This window comes from Petromyzon marinus, chromosome 44 (assembly GCF_048934315.1).
Source record: "Petromyzon marinus isolate PM22_M1 ecotype Great Lakes invasive population chromosome 44, UKy_Petmar_22M1.pri1.0, whole genome shotgun sequence".
Lineage (NCBI taxonomy): Eukaryota > Metazoa > Chordata > Hyperoartia > Petromyzontiformes > Petromyzontidae > Petromyzon > Petromyzon marinus.
The window spans coordinates 1,204,199-1,224,634 of NC_133710.1; the positions used below are offsets into that span (position 1 = coordinate 1,204,199).

General features: G+C 45.9%; 1 protein-coding gene across 1 annotated transcript in view; it reads right to left on the minus strand.

The window, feature by feature from the left end:
- LOC116951912 (atrial natriuretic peptide receptor 1-like) overlaps positions 1 to 20,436 on the minus strand; it is a 60,868-nt gene that overhangs the window by 35,318 nt on the left and 5,114 nt on the right. The window contains exons 2-7 of the mRNA XM_032970756.2: positions 18,569 to 18,674; positions 14,233 to 14,365; positions 9,555 to 9,678; positions 8,717 to 8,821; positions 8,015 to 8,117; positions 3,830 to 3,975 (exon numbers count right to left, since the gene is read on the minus strand). Coding sequence (XP_032826647.2) covers positions 3,830 to 3,975; positions 8,015 to 8,117; positions 8,717 to 8,821; positions 9,555 to 9,678; positions 14,233 to 14,365; positions 18,569 to 18,668 — 711 coding nt within the window. The 5' untranslated portion in view covers positions 18,669 to 18,674. The remainder of the gene's footprint in view (positions 1 to 3,829; positions 3,976 to 8,014; positions 8,118 to 8,716; positions 8,822 to 9,554; positions 9,679 to 14,232; positions 14,366 to 18,568; positions 18,675 to 20,436) is intronic.

The following is a 20,436-nucleotide window of genomic DNA, read 5'->3' on the forward strand; positions in this document are numbered from 1 at the left end:
ATGAGGCGTAGCGATGTCATGACATCATACAGGGTTCTTCACATATACAATTCACATTATCTATACCACGTGTACAGATGTAATGTCACATGGTGCCGTAATGTCGCATGTCTGTATATGCGATCACTAACAGTGCACCTCTAAATGTGCAGGGCCCTAATCTCAGTGTCACCTGTATCACCCATCGACAGTTCTCTCACGATCACCTCGTATTTATCCAGATGTTATCTCATGCATCGTGTTCACGTATCGTGTTAACGTATTGTCTACAATTCTCTCAGATAGCTGTCTGTTTAACACGTAAGCTTTCAGTTTAACACGTAGGCTTTCGCGACTAATATTATTCATAATAAAGGTTTTTGGGTTAGATCGCGTTTATTTATAAATGTGTCGTAACCCTCCACCACCCGACACGGCCAATCAGCAAAAAAAAGTGTCACGTTGACAAAAGACAAATAATGCACTACTTCAGCCCACCGGTGTGTTGAAGAGTTAATCCACATTTACAGTTTGAGTACGACGTTTCGCTGGTAAATACATCCAGCATCATCAAGCAATTCGCCAGAATGGTAAAGCCCTCGCTTGCTCCCGGTTTTTATATAGAGCAGCAGGGTGACGTCATCACTTAACTCATATCAGGTGCATACTAATCATAACCAATGACTGATTACTAATCGATTATATAATTACAATACCCCCCCTCCGCCTCTAATCAATGCACCTGATATGAGTTAAGTGATGACGTCACCCTGCTGCTCTATATAAAAACCGGGAGCAAGCGAGGGCTTTACCATTCTGGCGAATTGCTTGATGATGCTGGATGTATTTACCAGCGAAACGTCGTACTCAAACTGTAAATGTGGATTAACTCTTCAACACACCGGTGGGCTGAAGTAGTGAATTATTTGTCTTTTGTCAACGTGACACTTTTTTTTGCTGATTGGCCGTGTCGGGTGGTGGAGGGTTACGACACATTTGTAAATAAACGCGATCTAACCCAAAAACCTTTATTATGGACGTAAGCTTTCGCTCAGATTGTAAATGTTGTGGATTTGTTCTCCAACACATCGGTGTGCTGTACGAGTAATGAATTGGGATGTTCTGTTTACGTGACAAACCTTACTAATTAGCTGTGTCGAGTGGTGGCGAGTTTAACAACGCATTTATATTTACATGATCTAACCCAAAAAGCCTAAATTATGGAAAATATGTCTCTCTGTCTGTCTCTTGATTTTCTCACTTTCATATCACTAATATTGTTTTATTCTCTTAAAAATGAGCAAGGAATAAAAAGTGCATGCAAATTACTCAGTTTGTTAAAACCATGCAGTGAAATCCCCACCTTTACTGGTCGGCTATACTGGTGTTGTGAAATGTGGAGCACCTTTGCAATAGAATGGCATCGATATCAAATGAACTAAATTATTCAAATACCTTTTACCATCTTTCGAATAATTTGCTTAACGATGGAACAAAACTTCACGCTTAAGTGTGCAATCTGACAGCTAACAGATGCTGAAATGATAAATTAATGAGCTGTTGTTTTTCAAACATAAAACTAATTTACAAAAAATATTTAGTCCGGGCGGATTAGTTCGTAGATGCGGAAGAGTTCGTGGGATAAATGTCTGGAAATGTTTAACTCTGAACTGCCAAACGTAGGGAACAATATATAATATATACTATATAATATATTATGTATTATATATTATATATAAAAAATACTAATCCAACAGATAACTCAAAAAGCTGGCGAACGTTAAATCTGGTCAGTGGAGCAGAATCAAAAACAAATCTTTCACACTCCACAAAACAACAACAGAATACTCATTAAACTTGACTCAAAACATGTCAACTTGCGAAAATGTAATTAATGACTACAATGATGATATCTTACTGCAAAAAAAAATCTCAACACACTCGTCAACAACAATATCTTAAATAGAAGACGAAATAAATAAGGCAGGTTTTTTTTAATTAAGGTCACTGTTTTTTGACGAATATGTTTGCGTGCCGCTGTGAATGCAGCAGCATCAATTATCATCTTGCTCAGCACATGTTGACAATGTAAATCTTCAACTTTGTTTTCTTCATTCCATACTCATGATCAGGAGCATTTTGCACTTAAATCACCGCTCGTGTTGCCCATTCCCTGGTTTGTGTTTATATTCGAAAGTGATCTTTATTTAACATTTCCTCTTTTCAAACAGTACTCTCTCACGCGCGCACACACACACACCAGGCACAATCACTCCGTCCCACGGCCTAACAAAAACACACACTTAACACATCCGTCAACAGCACCGCTGCCTTAATAAGAAAGACGTTGATAACGGGCGACGTTTCGGACAATGGCTCTTCTTCAGTTGCATTGACAGCGCGTAGAGAGAGGCCAGAGAAGAAGCATGGGCGAGTTGGAGACCTACACTTCATGTACCACGGGGGGCTTATAATAATTATAACTGGTTCACTCGTATCAATCCCTTGGCTCACGCAACTCCGTTATCAACCTGTCTCTCTGACTTCCACATTGTTTAATTCTACCGACGAGGTATCGGGTATACAACACGTTATTTGTTCTGTGGTGAATGATTCACAATGCAGTGCGTGTGTAGTGTGGTGTTAATTCACGCGGACAACTTCGTCTTTTTCTCCTGCGTCACTTTATTCGCAGCATCCCACACGGATGCTCCTCTTGTTCAACACCTCCTGTCGCCAACTCATCCTCTGCCCCTGCTCGCCTGCTACCTCGAGCGTGCTCTCTCTCTCGCTCCGCGATCCCCTTACTGCCCGCTCTCCTAGCCTGTCACGGACACTCTCTCGCTCTCTGTATACTCCGCTAGCTTCTCACCCCGCGAGCCTATCGCACTCAGACTCAATATTCCGCTGGCCTCTCCACTGCTAGCCTGTCTACACACGCACCTCCAACCTCGCCCCAGCAGGGGGGTTCAGCCAGCACCGCTGGGGAGGACGAAGGCGTGGAGGGCGACGTCCCGGACTTCTCTTGAATCTCTCCACTGCTTCATCTCCAACCAACCCAAACCCACTGCCTCACGCGTTCCCCTTATATCCCCCGCCGCATTAAGTGCCCTCAGATGGCCCTCATTAAGCCAGCGTCCTTCCGGCGTCTCTTGCACGTGTTCTCTCCCCCTTATCACCTCCATCTCTCGCCTCCCTGGCGCCTACCCCGCGTTTGTATTTGCAGCCAGCCAATCACTGCCTCTGTCTGCTGTCACCCAGGCCACCCGCCTGCACCTGCTCGTCCTGAGCTCGCCTCACTGTTTGCAACCCCGTACATGAATGCAACTGCTGTTTGCAAACCCTGCTGCGCGTTACACCACTCCACATATACACGTGCAATTAAGAGGGTAAAGTCATGCGCACGCACACATGGTTTGCATAACGCGTCCCACGATATGCGTTTGTCCATAATATAGCTTTTTTTGGTTTAGATCGCGTAAATGTAAATGTGTCGTTAACTCCGCCACCACCCGACAAAGCCGATTAGTAAGGTTTGTCACGTAAACAGAACGTGCCAATTACAAGTACGGCACACCGGTGTTGAGATGTATACGGGCACGGGGTGACCAACAAGGTCTGAATTGGTCTGTAATAAGGTAGGGGGCACTGATAAGCGGTTGTTGACAGGTGTGCAGATGTGAAGTACCAAGGGCCACCCGTGCCCGCAGGTTCGTTTTATGCAGCTCTGCTGGACAACAGCCAAGAGACTAGAAGGCCGTGGAACCAGAGTTCATAAGAAGAAGAAGAAATATGTTGGTAACTTGTGTTGACGCGCAATCTTGCAGCGTGTTCCCCCAACCCCCCTTACCGTGATCGTCACGATAAAGGTGAACACCACGAGGGAGATCGGCAGCCCGATGGCGACCTTAATGGAGGTGGCCATTGGACAGTCCCCACAGTCGGCGGGGCAGGTGGAGCAGCTTTCGACGGCATCGCAGGTTGCGTCTCCACAAACTAATGCGCAGTGGGGAACACGGACCGAAGCGATCGTCAGGCTCAAGGTCAAGAAGTCATCGCGGCCAAAGCCTCCGTCACTACACCTCCATCGCCGCACCTCCTCCACTGGCAACGCCCTCCAGCCTCCACTGGAGCCCATAGCTGCTGCAATGTAGACAGTGCCGGATTCAGCTAGTGCGGGGCCTGTAGTAGCATATGTTGTTATAAAGGGGCCCTAGATATAAACAAATGAAAACACGTAAATTTTTTACTTGCATAGTAAAGTAATTGTATTTTTAAATTTGCTATACAGCCAAATAATACGACAAATCGCTAACCTTAAACACCCAGTCGTTCATAAAAGTTGAAGGCGGTATAATATTAGAACAAGTGCAGAATCACTAAACCGGAATTGATAGCTTGAAAGCGTATAACACGGTGCCCTTGAAAGTGCGAGGCTCGTAGGATATGCAGCTACTTTTGCTACTAGGAAAATCCAGCACTGAATGTAGACACGCGCTGACCAGAATCCCACCGTCTTGGACTGCAGCCTTCCCCTTCAGGGGCACCGCGGGTGGCAAGGAGATGTTATATCCCTCGCCTAGTTCGCAGGAGGTTATGGGTTTGATCCAGACCCTGATGCCAGTTGTATATTTCGAGTTTGCGTGTTCACTTTCTCCCCGTTGGTGGGATTCTTCTTCTGCACCTCTGGTTTTGCCCTCCGCATTTAGAGACAGAGTTTAGATTTTTTTTTGGCTGCAACTATACATTCCCACGTGTGATGATGATATAAGCCACTTCGATGAGTTATCGTGTGTGGCCAGGTGGCCTCTGATAAAAAACTAAGAGCTCAGGGGCTTTACCTGGTAAATAAAATAATACACTACACGACACGTTTTTATTTTACCAGGTAAGGCCCACTTAGCTCTCCGACTCTTTTTCAGAAGCAGCCAAATACTCGAAACGCACGTTGATTCTAAATGATGACCACGGGGGAGACAGATGCAAACTCGAGGGTCGAGATCGAACCCACGGCCTCCTGTATACCAGGCGAGGTAGTTAACATCTCCTAGCCACCGCGGCTTCCCAAAATAGTAGTTGGTCGCTGGACTTGAAGAGACCACTCCAATATCTGTCTCTCGGTAACTGTCCCTACCCCCAGTTTCACACGAGTCCTACCCAGTGCAACCTTTGTTGCCCGATTGCAGTGGTTCGTTCAACCAGGGGTACGCGGATCCCCGGGGGGTACGCGGACCCCCGGGGGGTACGCGTACCCCCGGGGGTACGCGGATCCCCGGGGGTACGTGGCAGCGTCCCAGAGGGTAGGTGAGCTGATTTATGAATGTGTGAAATTATATCATACGTGAGAGTCCTTGGTAAATAATCGCGTGTGAATCTGCCACTACAAAATAACTACGATAAAATGTGAATCCCTATGACAACCTAGAACAATATGAGAGACCTGTCTAAACTCATGGATCGTCAACAATGCGGTTGCCAAGAGGAACCAGCGAACGCGAACACATGACGTCACGCATGCAGGCAGTCCGTTGATTTTGTTTTTGTATTCGCTTGCAAGTTACTATCTGGTTAGGATACACCTCACAAAATTGACAATTTGTTCAAATATTGATGTTCATTGTTCATACATTTCTCAGAACCATGTTGGGTCAGTCGAGGGGCTACTCGGTTGAAACTAAATTCAACAAGGGGGGTTACAGTCGCCAAGAAAGGTCCATAACCACTGCCCTATTGAACAGGATATACAACACTTACTTGCTATGTTCACGTCTGGACTCCTGAATTACTTTATCTTTCCACAAATTTTACAAGCATTCAAATGGCAACAACGTATTTTCAAAACGCTTAAGAATATATTCCAGTTGAATAGAGGCAAAGTACAACGAAATTTAACATCCAATCGTTAAGTATGCTTACCATATTTATTTTAGTTTGAAGTGGAAATGTTGTTTGTGAAAATTAAATGAACCATGTGGTTATTATCATCCAAAAACACTGCTACGTTAAAAATGCACCGCATGCTCTCTGCATGATTCACTTCAATAATCTGGCAATGGCGCAAGTCGATTTCCCACAAACACAAAAATAAACACGTGCACTCTTAATAAAAACAGACGACAAAAAATGCACTGTGGATGATTTCGCGATCGTGCTGCTGTACACTTCTCTAGCCCACTTTCTGGTCGTACGTATGTTGAACTTCTTTCGCACCGTACGCAGTCAAACGTGCGTGTTGTTCGGCACGATGTCCGACGTTTCACCACACATGCCGGGGGCAGCACGTGCTCGATGTGAGCCGTATCCTTTCTCAAAGACGTCAGAAGCTGTGTATTTCCTTCCACTGAACTCTGCCCATCGTATTACTCAAGAACTTTGCATCAGGTACTCCTCCCAGTTACATCCAATTGTTCACGTTGCTTAAGTAACTTAATTCGCTGCCTTCCCTGGCTTCTTGTACCTATCATTTTCTCAGCCAAACCCTTACATTATCAACATGCGGTGCGACCCAAATAAAACATTGTACAATTAAAAAAAACTCTTTGTTGTACTTAATGATTTCCAAAACCCATGAAAATAAAATCTTGTCATTCTGGACTGTCTCTTGACCATGGCTACATTTTTCACAGTGGGAAATGTTGATCTAATTATAATTCTCTAGATCGTAAAAGTGAAGTAAAATATCAATGTGCTGCTCATTGTGATCACAATCACCTAGTTCTATGATTCTATCCTATGAGGTATGTGGCTGCAATTATCATCTGTCAGTTGCTCAATCTATCAGACACTCCAGTTTGTAAACCTTCAACAAAATCCTTCAATCTCACAGGAACCACGAATGGACCAAAACAAGAATCTATTGACGGTGTGATTTTTTGGTTGTTTTGATATTCATAGCACTGGAGTGTTCGGTTTGGGAGACACAAACATGTTAAGAGGGCGCAGTGGCCCAGCGGTTATTGCTTTGAGAAACGAACCTTGTAACCCAAGCAAGTTCAATTCCTGGCCACGGATAATGTCAGCGGTGAGTGATATACAGACCGCGGCTGAGCACCACAGCCTCTCCCATTATATCAACCGACACTGAGCAGTGTGGTGAAGAATGGTCAAACAACACCTATGACCAACAGGGTATGAAAAGTCCTTAATCCAGTAGTGGGTTGACAGCGGGGTATAAATTAACTTGTAATGTTTTTTTTTACTTACAAGATATAAATCATGTTTGATTTCTAACCTTTCAAACCTAATTTTGAATACATTGTCTGAAACCACAAAAATACATTTTGCGGAAGAGTTGGAGATGCTAAACCAGAGATCGAATGCACAGAACTCCGTGAACGGATTAAAAGGGAACAAGAAAATACATTGGAGAACACCGTGACACAAAAGCGATTGAAGACGCCATGGCAACCGATGGGATCGTAAAGGCAGAAAGAAGGTTGATGATTGTGCAATTCGAGAGGTCATGTATCGTGGGGATTTAGCGATGAAATCATAGTCTCGTGTGCATGTGCAAAGTGGAATTGTTACGTCAGGCTGTAAATCATTACTATTATCATTATTAATAATGTTACTGTGGTAGACTGTAATTTATGCTTTGAATTTTGGTGCGCATCGATGTTTCCGGCACGTGGAGCGAAACGTTGGACATCACGCCAGACAATGCGCGGCACAACGCGAAAGCACAGTGGAAACCCGTAATATTCTATTAGCCACATTGAAAACCACGTAATATTCCATCAATCATGATGCAAACCGTGCAATATTCCATCAGCCACATTGCAGACCGTGTATTATTCCATCAGCCACATTGAAAACCATGTGATATTCCGTCAATCATGATGTAAACCGTGTATTATTCCATTAGCCACATTGCAAACCGTGTAATATTCCATCAATCATGATGCAAACCGTGCAATATTCCATCAGCCACATTGCAAACCATGTAATATTCCATCAGCCACATTGCAAACCGCAAAATATTCCATTCCCCGGTTTCTCATCCGTGCGAACAAGGCTCGTGCAGCTCCGCACTCACCTGTGGCCGGGAGCACGGTGGTCGTTGCCACAAGCGCCGCTTGCATGTGACCCACGCGGACGTGTGCAATCAGGTCCGTCACTCCCTCGTGCACCAACGTGACCTGTCGGCAGTGCCACGAGAACCAGTGATAAATAAGTCAAGTTGCTTGCTGCTGCTGTTGTTGTTTCTGCAGCCGCTGTTGGCAGTGAGTACAAGTACAATTTAACAACAAAAATGAACTCTAACTACTCGTTCATCGATGACACCGTGTGGCCTTATAAGGCAACATGTAATAGGTGACGTTTCGGCCAATGGGACATAGGCCACGAGAGAAACAGAGTGGATCGTAAGAGTTGGAGACGGCACTTGTTTACGCCTAATGAGAATTGCATTCTTTTCAATATTTTTTTTTCTGATGACCAGTTTTTCAAATAGAATCATCGATAAGATTTTTAGCCTTGAAAATTTTTATTTCAATTCGTCTTCTTAATTGTTTTCTAAATTATTGAATTGTTCGTTCTAAAATATATGTAAATATTTGTTGTTGCGGTGATGAGTCAATAATTAAATAAGTATGCGCTGTCTGGTTACCGGGGTTAAAAGTGGGCTATATCCTTTCCCAATCCTGGCCAACCTGGTTCAAAGCTCAACATATGAAAGACAAGAATGCTGACCTAATGTAAGCTATTGGGTAAGAGACAAATACATCATTAATCGTACCATAGCAGACCAGTTGTGCCTCTTCATTGTGCCCGCTTCTGAGAGTGTGTGGGTAAATATTTGTCCGTCATCTGGGATCCATGGCCCACAGATTCCACCATGCACCTGGAAAATTATAGTCTCAGTTGAACAAACGTGAAGGATTTTATTGCATACAGAAATATACAGGGTATCTGAAAATGAATATACCAAAAATAACGTCGAATGGTTATGTTGTTATTCGAGACACTAAAGTAAATTTTACAAGAAAACATGTAATAGATTTTAAAGTTTTAGTTTATTTAATTTGTTATGGCATTAATTCGATATTGTCGAATTATTAATAGACTTCTGCATGCCGTGCATCGTTCACTATAATCAATCTGATTCGGCGATCAAACTCGGAGAAAACATTTTCCAACACAGTTGTAGGAATGGATGACACAGCAGCATCAACAATACCATGTTTAAGTTTCTTCAAGCTCCCTTGGTTTGCTAGTGTAGACTTAACTTTTTTTAAAAACCCAGAGATTTAAAAAAAATCTAATGGTGTTCAGTCGGGTAAACGGGCGGACTTGTCATTATATCGGAAAATGGGGTCTCTTCTGAATCAGAAATAAAGTACTCATCAATATTCCTAATAAACTAAAACGTATATGTCGAATGCATATATATTCATATCAAAATTATGTCAGTATCTCGAACAGCAATCAAACTAATCAGCTTTATTTATTGGCATATTCGTTTTCGGACACCCTGTACATTGAACAAATGCATTTCGCACGACTCTTCAGTTTGTCCGAGAGATAACGGACAACGTGGATGACTCAAAGAGTAAATTCGCTTGAGGCGTCCGTACCATGAACGAGAGGGGGCAAGAGTGGATGTTGGCATGGTGGATGCAGCAGTTGATTTCCGTTGCATCCTTCCATGGTGCAGGGCATTCCTGCTCCTCGCAAAAATGTTTCGCTTGACTGACCGTCCTTGAGAACATACAGCAAAATAATGATTAGCCTGTGGTGGAGAGAATTTAAATAATAATAACAATAGTAAATAAGCAGGCAATGCAGCGCATTCACACAGTCATCTCTCACACGTAACATTTTTAAGTATTTCTTCCACAACCCGTCAGCCGCATTTGTCTTCTGGGAGTGTATCATTTCAGCAGCAGAGATATGTGGACTTAGCGTCTGATTTTTGGGACCTATTTGCCAGTGGCCTGAAATGAAATTATCGCTCCGGATGACCGCTGCAAAGTATGATCTTGGGTTTTGATTATAGTGTGCTGATCTTTAAAGGTGCATTAAAAATGTTTGATACTCCTACTGATACTCCTGCTGTTATGGAGTGACTCATGCAGTCAGCTATGGCTGCAAAGTTTGGTAGTACATGTTATGTATATCGTTTATTGTTAAATTTAAATCACAGTTCCTATGATCACCGTTACATTGTTTTTATAGCTTTATTTTGGTTCAGCCATATTTGTTTGTTGTAGTACAGAGTTAGACTGATAACTTTAATCTAAATTGTCTTATGGTTCTTGATTCTTTCGGTAAAGTCACGTAGAAGGGAAACAATAAAATAATAAAAATGTAAAACAATTATTTTATTGTTTCCCTTCTACGTGACTTTACCGAAAGAACCAAGAATATGAATCCCTGCAGTCACGAAAGCTTTAAATCAAAATGGCTTATGGTTGTTATTGTTTGACTTGCATCCCACTGGGATTTTTGCACACAGCATTCATATACGGTGTTTTTTCTGGAAGACTTTGATGTTTTTTCCTGGATTTTTCTGTTGCACGTAGTCACTTTAAGATGTTCTTTGTTCATGTTTTTGTTTGTTGCGGTTGCACCCGAGTCAAGAGCCGCATGGCTCACAGGGCTATACCTAATCAATGAAACTGAAAACTGAAGTATCAAGGTATGAAAAAATAAGAATAGGCTTCACCTTTCCTGGCAATAAAACAGGTGTAAAAGTTTTTATTTGGTGTTTGAACATCTTAACAGAAAGGGTAAAACCTATTCTTACTTTTTATCGTCTGCTTTTTTTTTTGAGAACATATAAATCAGTTCGACGGAATTACATTCGTGGAAATGTTGAGTTAGTTATTGTTGAATAGGATCGATGGTAACCGCGAATAATTGTATGCCGATGACAACCAGCCGAGCTTATGAGAACACTTGATTATGCTGGATGTAGTCTCTGGCAATAACGTCTGGTATAAAATTGTAAACATTTCGCTTGCCTTTCAACATTCCCTCGGTTTTACTGATAAAACCAAATCAATTGGCGTACACGCCCACGTGACAACATCATTGGCTCTGTCGGGTGGTACAGTAGCTAAAAAAAACATGACATACCGCGGAAAAGATTTCACCAAGTCGAGATTGTAGACTGTAAACTGTATTCTATTTAACACGTGGGCTTCCGCGACCAATATCCACCATCGTAGAGGGGTTTTTTTGGGTTAGATCGCGTAAATATGTAAATGTGTTGGGTGGTGGCGGGTTTTAACGACACATTTATACATTCACTCGATCTAACCAAAAACACTTTTATTATGGATGATATTGGTCGTGGAAGCCTACTGCTTGTTAAACTGACTCATTTAATGGGTTTTGTTTTTACTTTCATTGTTATTTCATAGTCAAGAAATGAATCATTTCAGAGAACTTGAACGAGCAACGGGAATGACGACATGATGATGTTTTGAATGAGGGGCCATGCTATCATCGTGGTTATTACATCGAAATATCACAGTGTCAAGGCCACTAGAGCGTCGACACCCCTATACCCTGCCTAGGTGCGGTTTCATCTTGCATTGGCTTCAAACTTTCTGTGGCAAAATGTAATTATCCACACAAAAGTATCTCTTACACTCAAGCGCCCAGCTTGTCACGATTCCTAACTTGCCACATCACATCTCTGCCCTGAGCAGTCCAATTCTCACGCCTTGGTGGAGGATGGAGTGACTCTCGCACGCACGCCATCACACGCGCGTGTCTTGGGGGAGCGGTAGCGTAGTGGTTTAGCGCACAAGCCAAAGCGACCCCCAGTTCAACACGAGCGGATATCGCAACTGATGACTTTGGTCTCCCTGCCCGATGTCGATTCAGCCTTGAAATTAGGACCCGGTGCGGTGTGTGCAAACGTCAGTCCTAGGAAGACAAAGGCGGCCGGGCGTAGCGTTGGTGCTACTCGCGAACAGCACTTGCCCACAACACGTGTGTTAAGGCTACACGGGGGATCTTTGTCTTTGAGCCTGATAGGTCGGCTCACTCTGCCAGTGGGGCGAGTGGCGTGCCACCATGGACACGCATCAGAGCGATTCCCCTCTCACCACTCCCCTCTCACCACTCCCCTCTCACCACTCACCACTCCCCTCTCACCACTCCCCTCTCACCACTCCCCTCTCACCACTCCCCTCTCACCACTCCCCTCTCGCCACTCTCACCACTCTCACCCCTCCCCTCTCACCACTCCCCTCTCTCCACTCTCACCACTCTCACCACTCCCCTTTCACCACTCCCCTCTCACCACTCTCCTCTCACCACTCTCACCACTCCCCTCTCACCACTCTCCTCTCACCACTCCCCTCTCTCCTCTCCCCTCTCACCACTCCCCTCTCACCACTCCCCTCTCACCACTCCCCTCTCACCACTCCCCTCTCACCACTCCCCTCTCACCACTCACCACTCTCCTCTCACCACTCACCACTCCCCTCTCACCACTCACCACTCCCCTCTCACCACTCACCACTCCCCTCTCACCACTCTCCTCTCACCACTCTCCACTCCCCTCTCACCACTCACCACTCCCCTCTCACCACTCTCCTCTCACCACTCCCCTCTCACCACTCACCACTCTCCTCTCACCACTCTCCACTCCCCTCTCACCACTCCCCTCTCACCACTCTCCACTCCCCTCTCCCCTCTCACCACTCCCCTCTCACCTCTCCCCTCTCACCACTCCCCTCTCACCACTCCCCTCTCACCACTCACCACTCTCCTCTCACCACTCCCCTCTCACCACTCCCCTCTCACCACTCTCCTCTCACCACTCCCCTCTCACCACTCCCCTCTCACCACTCCCCTCTCACCACTCCCCTCTCACCACTCTCCTCTCCCCTCTCACAACTCACCACTCCCCTCTCACCACTCTCCTCTCACCACTCCCCTCTCCCCTCTCACCACTCCCCTCTCACCACTCCCCTCTCACCACTCCCCTCTCACCTCTCCCCTCTCACCACTCCCCTCTCACCACTCCCCTCTCACCACTCTCACCACTCACCACTCCCCTCTCACCACTCACCACTCCCCTCTCACCACTCCCCTCTCACCTCTCCCCTCTCACCACTCCCCTCTCACCACTCCCCTCTCCCCTCTCACCACTCCCCTCTCACCACTCCCCTCTCACCACTCTCCTCCCCCCTCTCAAAACTCTCCTCTCACCACTCCCCTCTCACCACTCCCCTCTCACCACTCCCCTCTCACCACTCACCACTCCCCTCTCACCACTCACCACTCCCCTCTCACCACTCCGATTCCCCTCTCACCACTCCGCGCAGCTCCACGCATTCCACAGAGGATAAACCGTCACAACAACAACAACAAACGCGCTCATAAATTTGCCCAAATTATCTTTTGTGGTATTCCGAGCAATTCCCCTCATTCTGTAAAAGCGCAGGTTTGGAGGAGGATGAGCGGGGGGGGGTGAATAAGGCGATATCGATCGGCCCCTTTGACTAAACATTTTTAGAAAAAAAAAGTATGAAGTTGGCCAATGCACGGTGCACTGCGATCCGCTTTGGTGGACCTTGCCGGCCTCTGCGACTCACCGCAAGGCTGCGGAGCGACAATCTGGCACCGGACAGGCGCCAATCCCTAACCAGCGCCAGAACCTTGGTAGAAGTCGTACTAAAAGCTTTCGTGACTGCAAGGATTCATCATCTTCTTTGGTTCTTTCGGTAAAGTCGCGTAGAATGAGAATTAAAATAATAAATTGATAAAATAAAATAACACGATAAAATTCTCACGACGTTTCGGCCACAACACAAAGCGGCATTCATCAGGCGAAGACAGTCTCGTCCCTTCACCTGATGAAGGCCGCTTGTGTTGTGGCCGAAACGTCGTGAGAATTTTATTGTGTTATTTTATTTTATCAATTTATAATTTTATTCTCATTCTACGTGGTGACTTTACCGACAGAACCAAAGAAGAGAAGTTCTACCGTTTGTATGAATTCTTCGTCGCTGATATTTTTTTTGTATTTGCCGGCCCGCCAGCCGTAATGACAGCTGTTGTCTTGCCGGTGGTGTTCGCGTTTGTTACGAATTTGTCCCGAGATCCACACTTGAATCTCTCGGGATCCATCCGTGGGTTGCCATCCTCGTATCGCCCGATACAACGCTTGCGTAAAATAAACGATGCGCGTACGTACGACGAGAGCGACTCCGCGCCTCCGATTAGCACGGTTGGCTACATGCGGCACGAAAGAAGTTCCACACACAGCACGTGCCTGCAGACTACAATTACCTGTTGGGGAATATTTTGTTGCTTACACCCCATTCGTAAAAGCTGTCCGGGGCATCCACCTCGTAGACGACTTCGAAGACGTTTCCACTCACGACCGTGCCCGGTGGCCTTTTAAACCAAGCCATTTCCAAGCCTGAAATGCAAGTGGTTATAGGAAAACAAAAGTGAAGTAATCGTCGGAGAGAAAAAACTAAAGAGGCAATGTCGAGGGGACAATAGAGAGAGAGACAGACAGACAGGGGCCAGTCTTCAGCCGGGACTTGAACGTGTTTCACGCAGTGCACAATGATCCTGCCGATCTCAGGGAGCATGAACCATCAGGCGAACTCCGGTCATCCTCACAACGGCGGCTTTTGGCGAACCGTCGAACAAAGACGGGCGCTGTCAGACGCGCTTTTCCGGCCGTCTGGAACGCTCTTCCTTCCGATATTATGAAGCCACTGGAGCTGCGCACTTTCATATCGTCTGGATTTAAATGTTTGTTTTTTGTGTTTAGTTTGCTGTCCTTCCCCCGCACCTCCGACTCGCGCGGTTCGGCTACGTACAGTGGGAAAGAAGTTCAACATACATGCAATGTATGCATTGTATTATTATGCTCGTTTACCAAGAGAAGCCTGAGTCTCAAGACTCGTTTTCGGGAGGGCACTGCCAAGTAGTCGGGGGAGGTGATGATGTTGCTATGTAACCCACAATTGAGTAATTTGTGGGTAATTTGTCAGCATTGCGATGTTTTGGCCAATACGACACCAGTTGCATTGTGTGTGTGTTTAGCTACAGTATGGGAGGCAACTGCAGTACCCAGAGGAAACCCATTCAGAACAGTGAGAGAACGTACAAACTACACACAGAAATGAACCCAAGTTGGGAATCGAACCGAGGCCTCCCGCCCTTACACACTGAGCAAAAACACAGCGAGCAAAGCCTTTCTTTCTGATTCCGCTCCTGGTAACCCTCTACAGCAGCGCACTGAGCGTGTTTTATTGAGCCAAATATAAAATGAGTTTCTCTAATAACCAATGGTGTAACGAAGTCCATAATACAGGTTTTTTGTTGGGTTAGATCACAGAAATATATAATTGTGTCGTTAAACCCGCCACCACCCGACAGAGCCAATTAGTAAGGTTTGTCACGTAAACAGAAAAAGCCAAATCATTCTGGCTGTCGCCTGATGAAGCTAGTTATAATTATTGGCGAAACGTCGTACTCAGATTGTAAACGTTGTGGCTTGGCTCTCCAACACACCGGTGTGCTGTACTAGTGAAGAATTGGCCACGTTCTGTTTACATGACAACCCTTACTAGTTGGCTGTGTCGGGTGGTGGTGGGTTTAGCAACACATTTATATAGTTACACAATCTAACTCAAAAAAACCTCTATTATGGATATTGGTCGCGGAAGCCTAGGTGTTAAACTGGTGTAACGAAGCTCTAATTGACTGATCAATGTATACATTCTGAAGTTCACAATACACGTGTAGTGGCATAGTGTTGGCTGCTGGCGAAAAAGGGAACTGTGGTGTACGTCAGTACTGAAGTCAGCAGGCCATGATAGACACTAGAGGGGGACATCTAGGGGAAGGGTCACAGAGGGGGGGGGGGGCATCTAGAAGCCTCGGGAACCCCCTAGTGGGTTCCAGAGAGGGGGCGTGGCCGGGGCGGAGCGAGGCCACGCTAGGGGTCTTAGAGGGGCCCCAGTGAGGGACCTCGAGGCTGTTGCTGGAGTGGGATCCCCGTCGTGATGCTCAAGATCGTCGCCATCGTCTTCACTCGACATTGCGCTGCTAGACGGTAGTTGGCTGTCTCGGTTCAGCGCCGTCAGTGTTAGACGGTTAGAGTTTTGTATAGGCGAGCAACAGTGACAGTGTGTACCCACGTAGTGTTGTGTATAGGCTAGCAACAGTAATAGTGTGTACCCACGTGGTGTTATAGGCTAGCAACAGTGACAGTGTGTACCCACGTGGTGTTATAGGCTAGCAAGAGTAATAGTGTGTACCCACGTGGTGTTGTGTATAGGCTAGCAACAGTGACAGTGTGTACCCACGTGGTGTTGTGTATTATACTGATGGTGCTCGTTAAATAAAGAAGTGCCTCCAAGTCTTACTGCCTCCGAGTTTAGTCACTACACGTGCATTCAAATTGCGTGTGCAATAATCGATGACGTTTGAGTTGTAATGGAAGTGGCTGCTACGTTCCCCCAGAGTGGTTAAACAAGACAAAGATTCGTAAATCCAGAATCGTGACAATGTTTGTCGAATTTCCAGAGCTGGCGAATTGCAACAAAAAAATGTTTTATAACATAAACGGAAAACATAACACGTTCAGATAATTATGACGCGAGAGGAAAAAATACAGTACAGTACAGGGACTCCTCTACTTACGAACGAGTTAGGTTCCAGAAATCTGTTCGTAAGTCGATTTGTTCGTAAGTCCAACTTCACTTCTGTCCATTCCAAACACGTGCGCCATGTACACTAAATACGGAGAATGGCTTTCAAGATTGCATAATCTCCCATAGGTGTAGATGCCACTGTTCTTCACGTTCTGCAGATGTAGATGCCACCACCGCCATCTATTGTGTGGCGGTTGAATTACGACTCTCGATCCGAACAAGCAACTGGACATACGAACACGTTTGTTCGTATCTCTGAAAGTTCGTAAGTAGAGTGTTCATAAGTCGAGGAGTCTGTGGACTGATTAATTTACAGCGCCTCTGTTGAAGGCTATTTGCTGTGTTCCTGATTTTTGTTTCAGCTGATCCGGCCGAGCTAGATACACCATTTATGATGAGCCAAAGATTACGTTAATTTTGATGTGATCTTAAAATATAACATCGCAGCCAATATCATCCATAATAGAGTTTTTTTTGGGGGGGTTAGATCGTGTAAATAAATAAATGTGTCGTCAAACCCCACCACCACCCGACACAGCCAACTAGTAAGGTTTGTTACGTAAACAGAACGTGCCAATTCGTCACTAGTACAGCAACACCTGTGTGTTGGAGAGCCAAGCCACAAGATTTACAATCGAGTACGACGTTTCGCCAGTAATTACAACTAGCTTCATCAGGCGACAGCCAGATTTGTGGAGAAGTCCTCCTGTGTTCGGGTGGTGGCGGGTTTTAACGACACATATTTCCACGATCTAATCCCAAAAAAAACCTCGATTATGGATCGCGGGAAGTGATGTGCCACCTGCACGGCACCACTGCCCTTGCCACGAGACACTGCATCCATTCAGAACATCGCACCCCGTTTGCCCGGGAACATCTGGGCGAGATTTTTTTTTTCCGCAGAACCTTTGAGACGAAGAGGAAAGAAACTCAAGCGGCCTTTGCATCCTCACCAAATAGGGGTTGCACTTCCTCACCCGCTCAACGTCCATTCTCAAATTCGTTGGCGATTGTGGCAATCGACTTAGCCCTGCCCGTGACGTTACTCTGTTCCTCTCAGTTGAATGCAATTGTTCAAATTGCTTCACGCACTTTATTCGCTGTCTTCCCATGATTCTTGTTGTACCGATAATTTTCAGAGCCAAAAACTGTTGAAATGCAGTCTCTTGTTTTCTCATTATATTTTCCAAGAAAATCTAACTTGCCTTAATCGAATTTTCCTTCTTATTTTTTACTTTTTGTACCTACTGTCCGTAATATCAGTTTTCCCCACACACTGTGCGATCGAACTGGTCACAAATTAAAGTGACAAAAGTATTTTTTAATATTAGGGGGGGTGAAAGTGTGTGCATTCACTGATGACTGGACAGAGACCATTAATTCAATCCGTTTGAGAACTCACTTTAATCGCGGGTGGATGGAACGTGGATTCCAACCCAGCTTCTCAGCAATGCCGGTTCAGCGCGTTACACAACCGTGAGCCACAATGACCACCTCAACCACCACCTATCTCTGCTACCGAAAATAATCTCCTAGCCTTTGAATAAAGATCCGTGCGTGGCATGTTGGGACATTTTACGGCAGAATTGGATGAGCAAGTTCGAAGCATTTTAATGGAAACGTCATGGGAAAGTGTTGTCGATTTCGAGTACATTCTTAATGTCATTTGTGGAGCATTCGTGCCGGATGCAAGAGAGGGAGAAGCGACTGAGAGTGGCACCCATGCAAGTCGGTGGCCAAGGGGAAGGCGCTGGAAGCCAGGTGGAGTGTAGGTGCAGACCGCGCGGAGGTCTGGTGTCAGATTTGCACGGCTGCAAGGATGCAGCGGTAAGGAAGCGACGTCGAGAGGCAACTGCGGCATCAACGGCGTCAGCAGCGACGAGAAACTTCGCCTTGGCCGTTCGCTGATTCCCCCCCCGCCCCCACCGCCCCCCACGTTACGCGCTCACCTCCGCAGTCGATCATGTTGAACTCGTTCGGCTGTGACAGCGGCCAGCAGTCGTACTCGAGGTTGTTCAAAACGTGCCACGGCCCCGTCTTGGGAAACATTGACAACTGGAGACGAAGGCACACGTGTGCGTACGTTTGTTGAGAAGAACGAGGCGCGGGACATTTGTTTGTGTGCGTTACACTTTTGAATGAGGCGGGGGGGGGGGTGTGTGGAGATGTAGCACAGTGGTTTGTGAACTGCGATGAGCGATGTATCTGGCGAGCCGAGTTCGATTCCCCACCGATGGCTAAACATCAGCGGCGAGCGATATCTACCACCGGTTCTGGATTCCACCACTTCACCAACCTGCGCTGACCGGCGTGGTGAAGTATGGTCACCAACCCCCTGCCCCCCGCCCGACAACCGAAAAGACACGGTGTGGGGAGGCCCAGCGGTTGATCGACGAAGGGCTATAAATGTTGAAGGGCTAAACATTTGTGGCGCTCTTATTTAAACGGCATACTGCAAAGTACGCTGTTTAGCCTGCGCACACCCAGAACAGTAAGATTCCGTACGAACGCTAACATCCATGTTAAATCGGGGGGCATAAGAGCAATGTTCCAGAAGTTCACATTTGGCACTGTTCTAACGTTGGAGCAAAACAAAAAAATCTGAGCAATTCATTCATTTGCACGCAAAATTTGTCACGCACAAGTAGTAACAGCGCCCTCATGTCCACCACGGCACACAAAGGGTCCATTGTCACGGCATGAATGGCAATTATGTCCAAAACTGTGGTGGAAACTCTGACTTTCTGAGCAGAAACAGAGGAATACATGCTCATAATTCACACGCAGCATGTTCCCTGTGTTCCCATGTGCCCTTTTTAAAAACGTAATTATTTATTTTTTGTCCTCTTTCCGCAGACATTAAGTCCATGTGTCCATGTGTCTCACATTTAAGTCACTCGCAAGTGGAGTAAGCATCCTTTGTCATGACACTTTTTCTGGGTAAAGTGACCATTTCCCTGTATTCCCATGCGGGATGTTTTTTCTTGCCTAGAGGCAAACTTGCTTCGTGGAAATGTATCAGTCGATTCGAAAAGCAACAATAACATATTCACCTGTACTTATCCATTTGCAAGGGACCCTTAAAAAATACACCTCAGAGCGCCATGCAAGTGGTTTAGGAAAATAAGTGTAAAGTAAACGGTGGCGAGAAAGACTAAAGAGACAAGATTAAGGGGATTATAGAGAGAGAGACAGAGGCCAGTCTTCAGCCGGGACTTGAACGTGTTTCACGCAGTGCACAATGACCCTGTCGATCTCAGGGAGCATGAACCATCAGGCGAACTCCGGTCATCCTCACAGCGGCGGCTTTTGGCGAACCGTCGAACAAAGATGGTCACCGCGTTCGCGCGCTGTCAGATGCGCTTCTGCGGCCGTCTGGAACGCTCTGCCTTACAAAGCCACTGGGAGCTATGCACTTTTACATCTTCGAGATTGAAATCTCATTTCTTTATAAATGCTTTTTTTGGTGAATTTGTTGTCCTTCCCCCGCACCTCCGCTTAGCAGGGTTGGCTACGCACGGTGTGAAAGAAGCTCAACGTACGTACGTACATACGAATACGGGTCGGTAGACATATTGAAGGTGGTGGTGGTGGCAGCAGCAGCAGAGTTTTATGAAGCTGAAAGAGTGAGACGTGTGACACACGAGGTGTGTTCTGGACATGTTGTTCGCATTACCGCCGTACCATCCTCCACTCATTTCCTCTCGTCCCTGGGCAGTTGCGAAAATTAGGCAACTTCACAGTTTAGAATTTTAAAAAAATCATCTGAATGATGCGGAATATATATGGGGGGGTGGGACTCATGCTGACGGTTTTA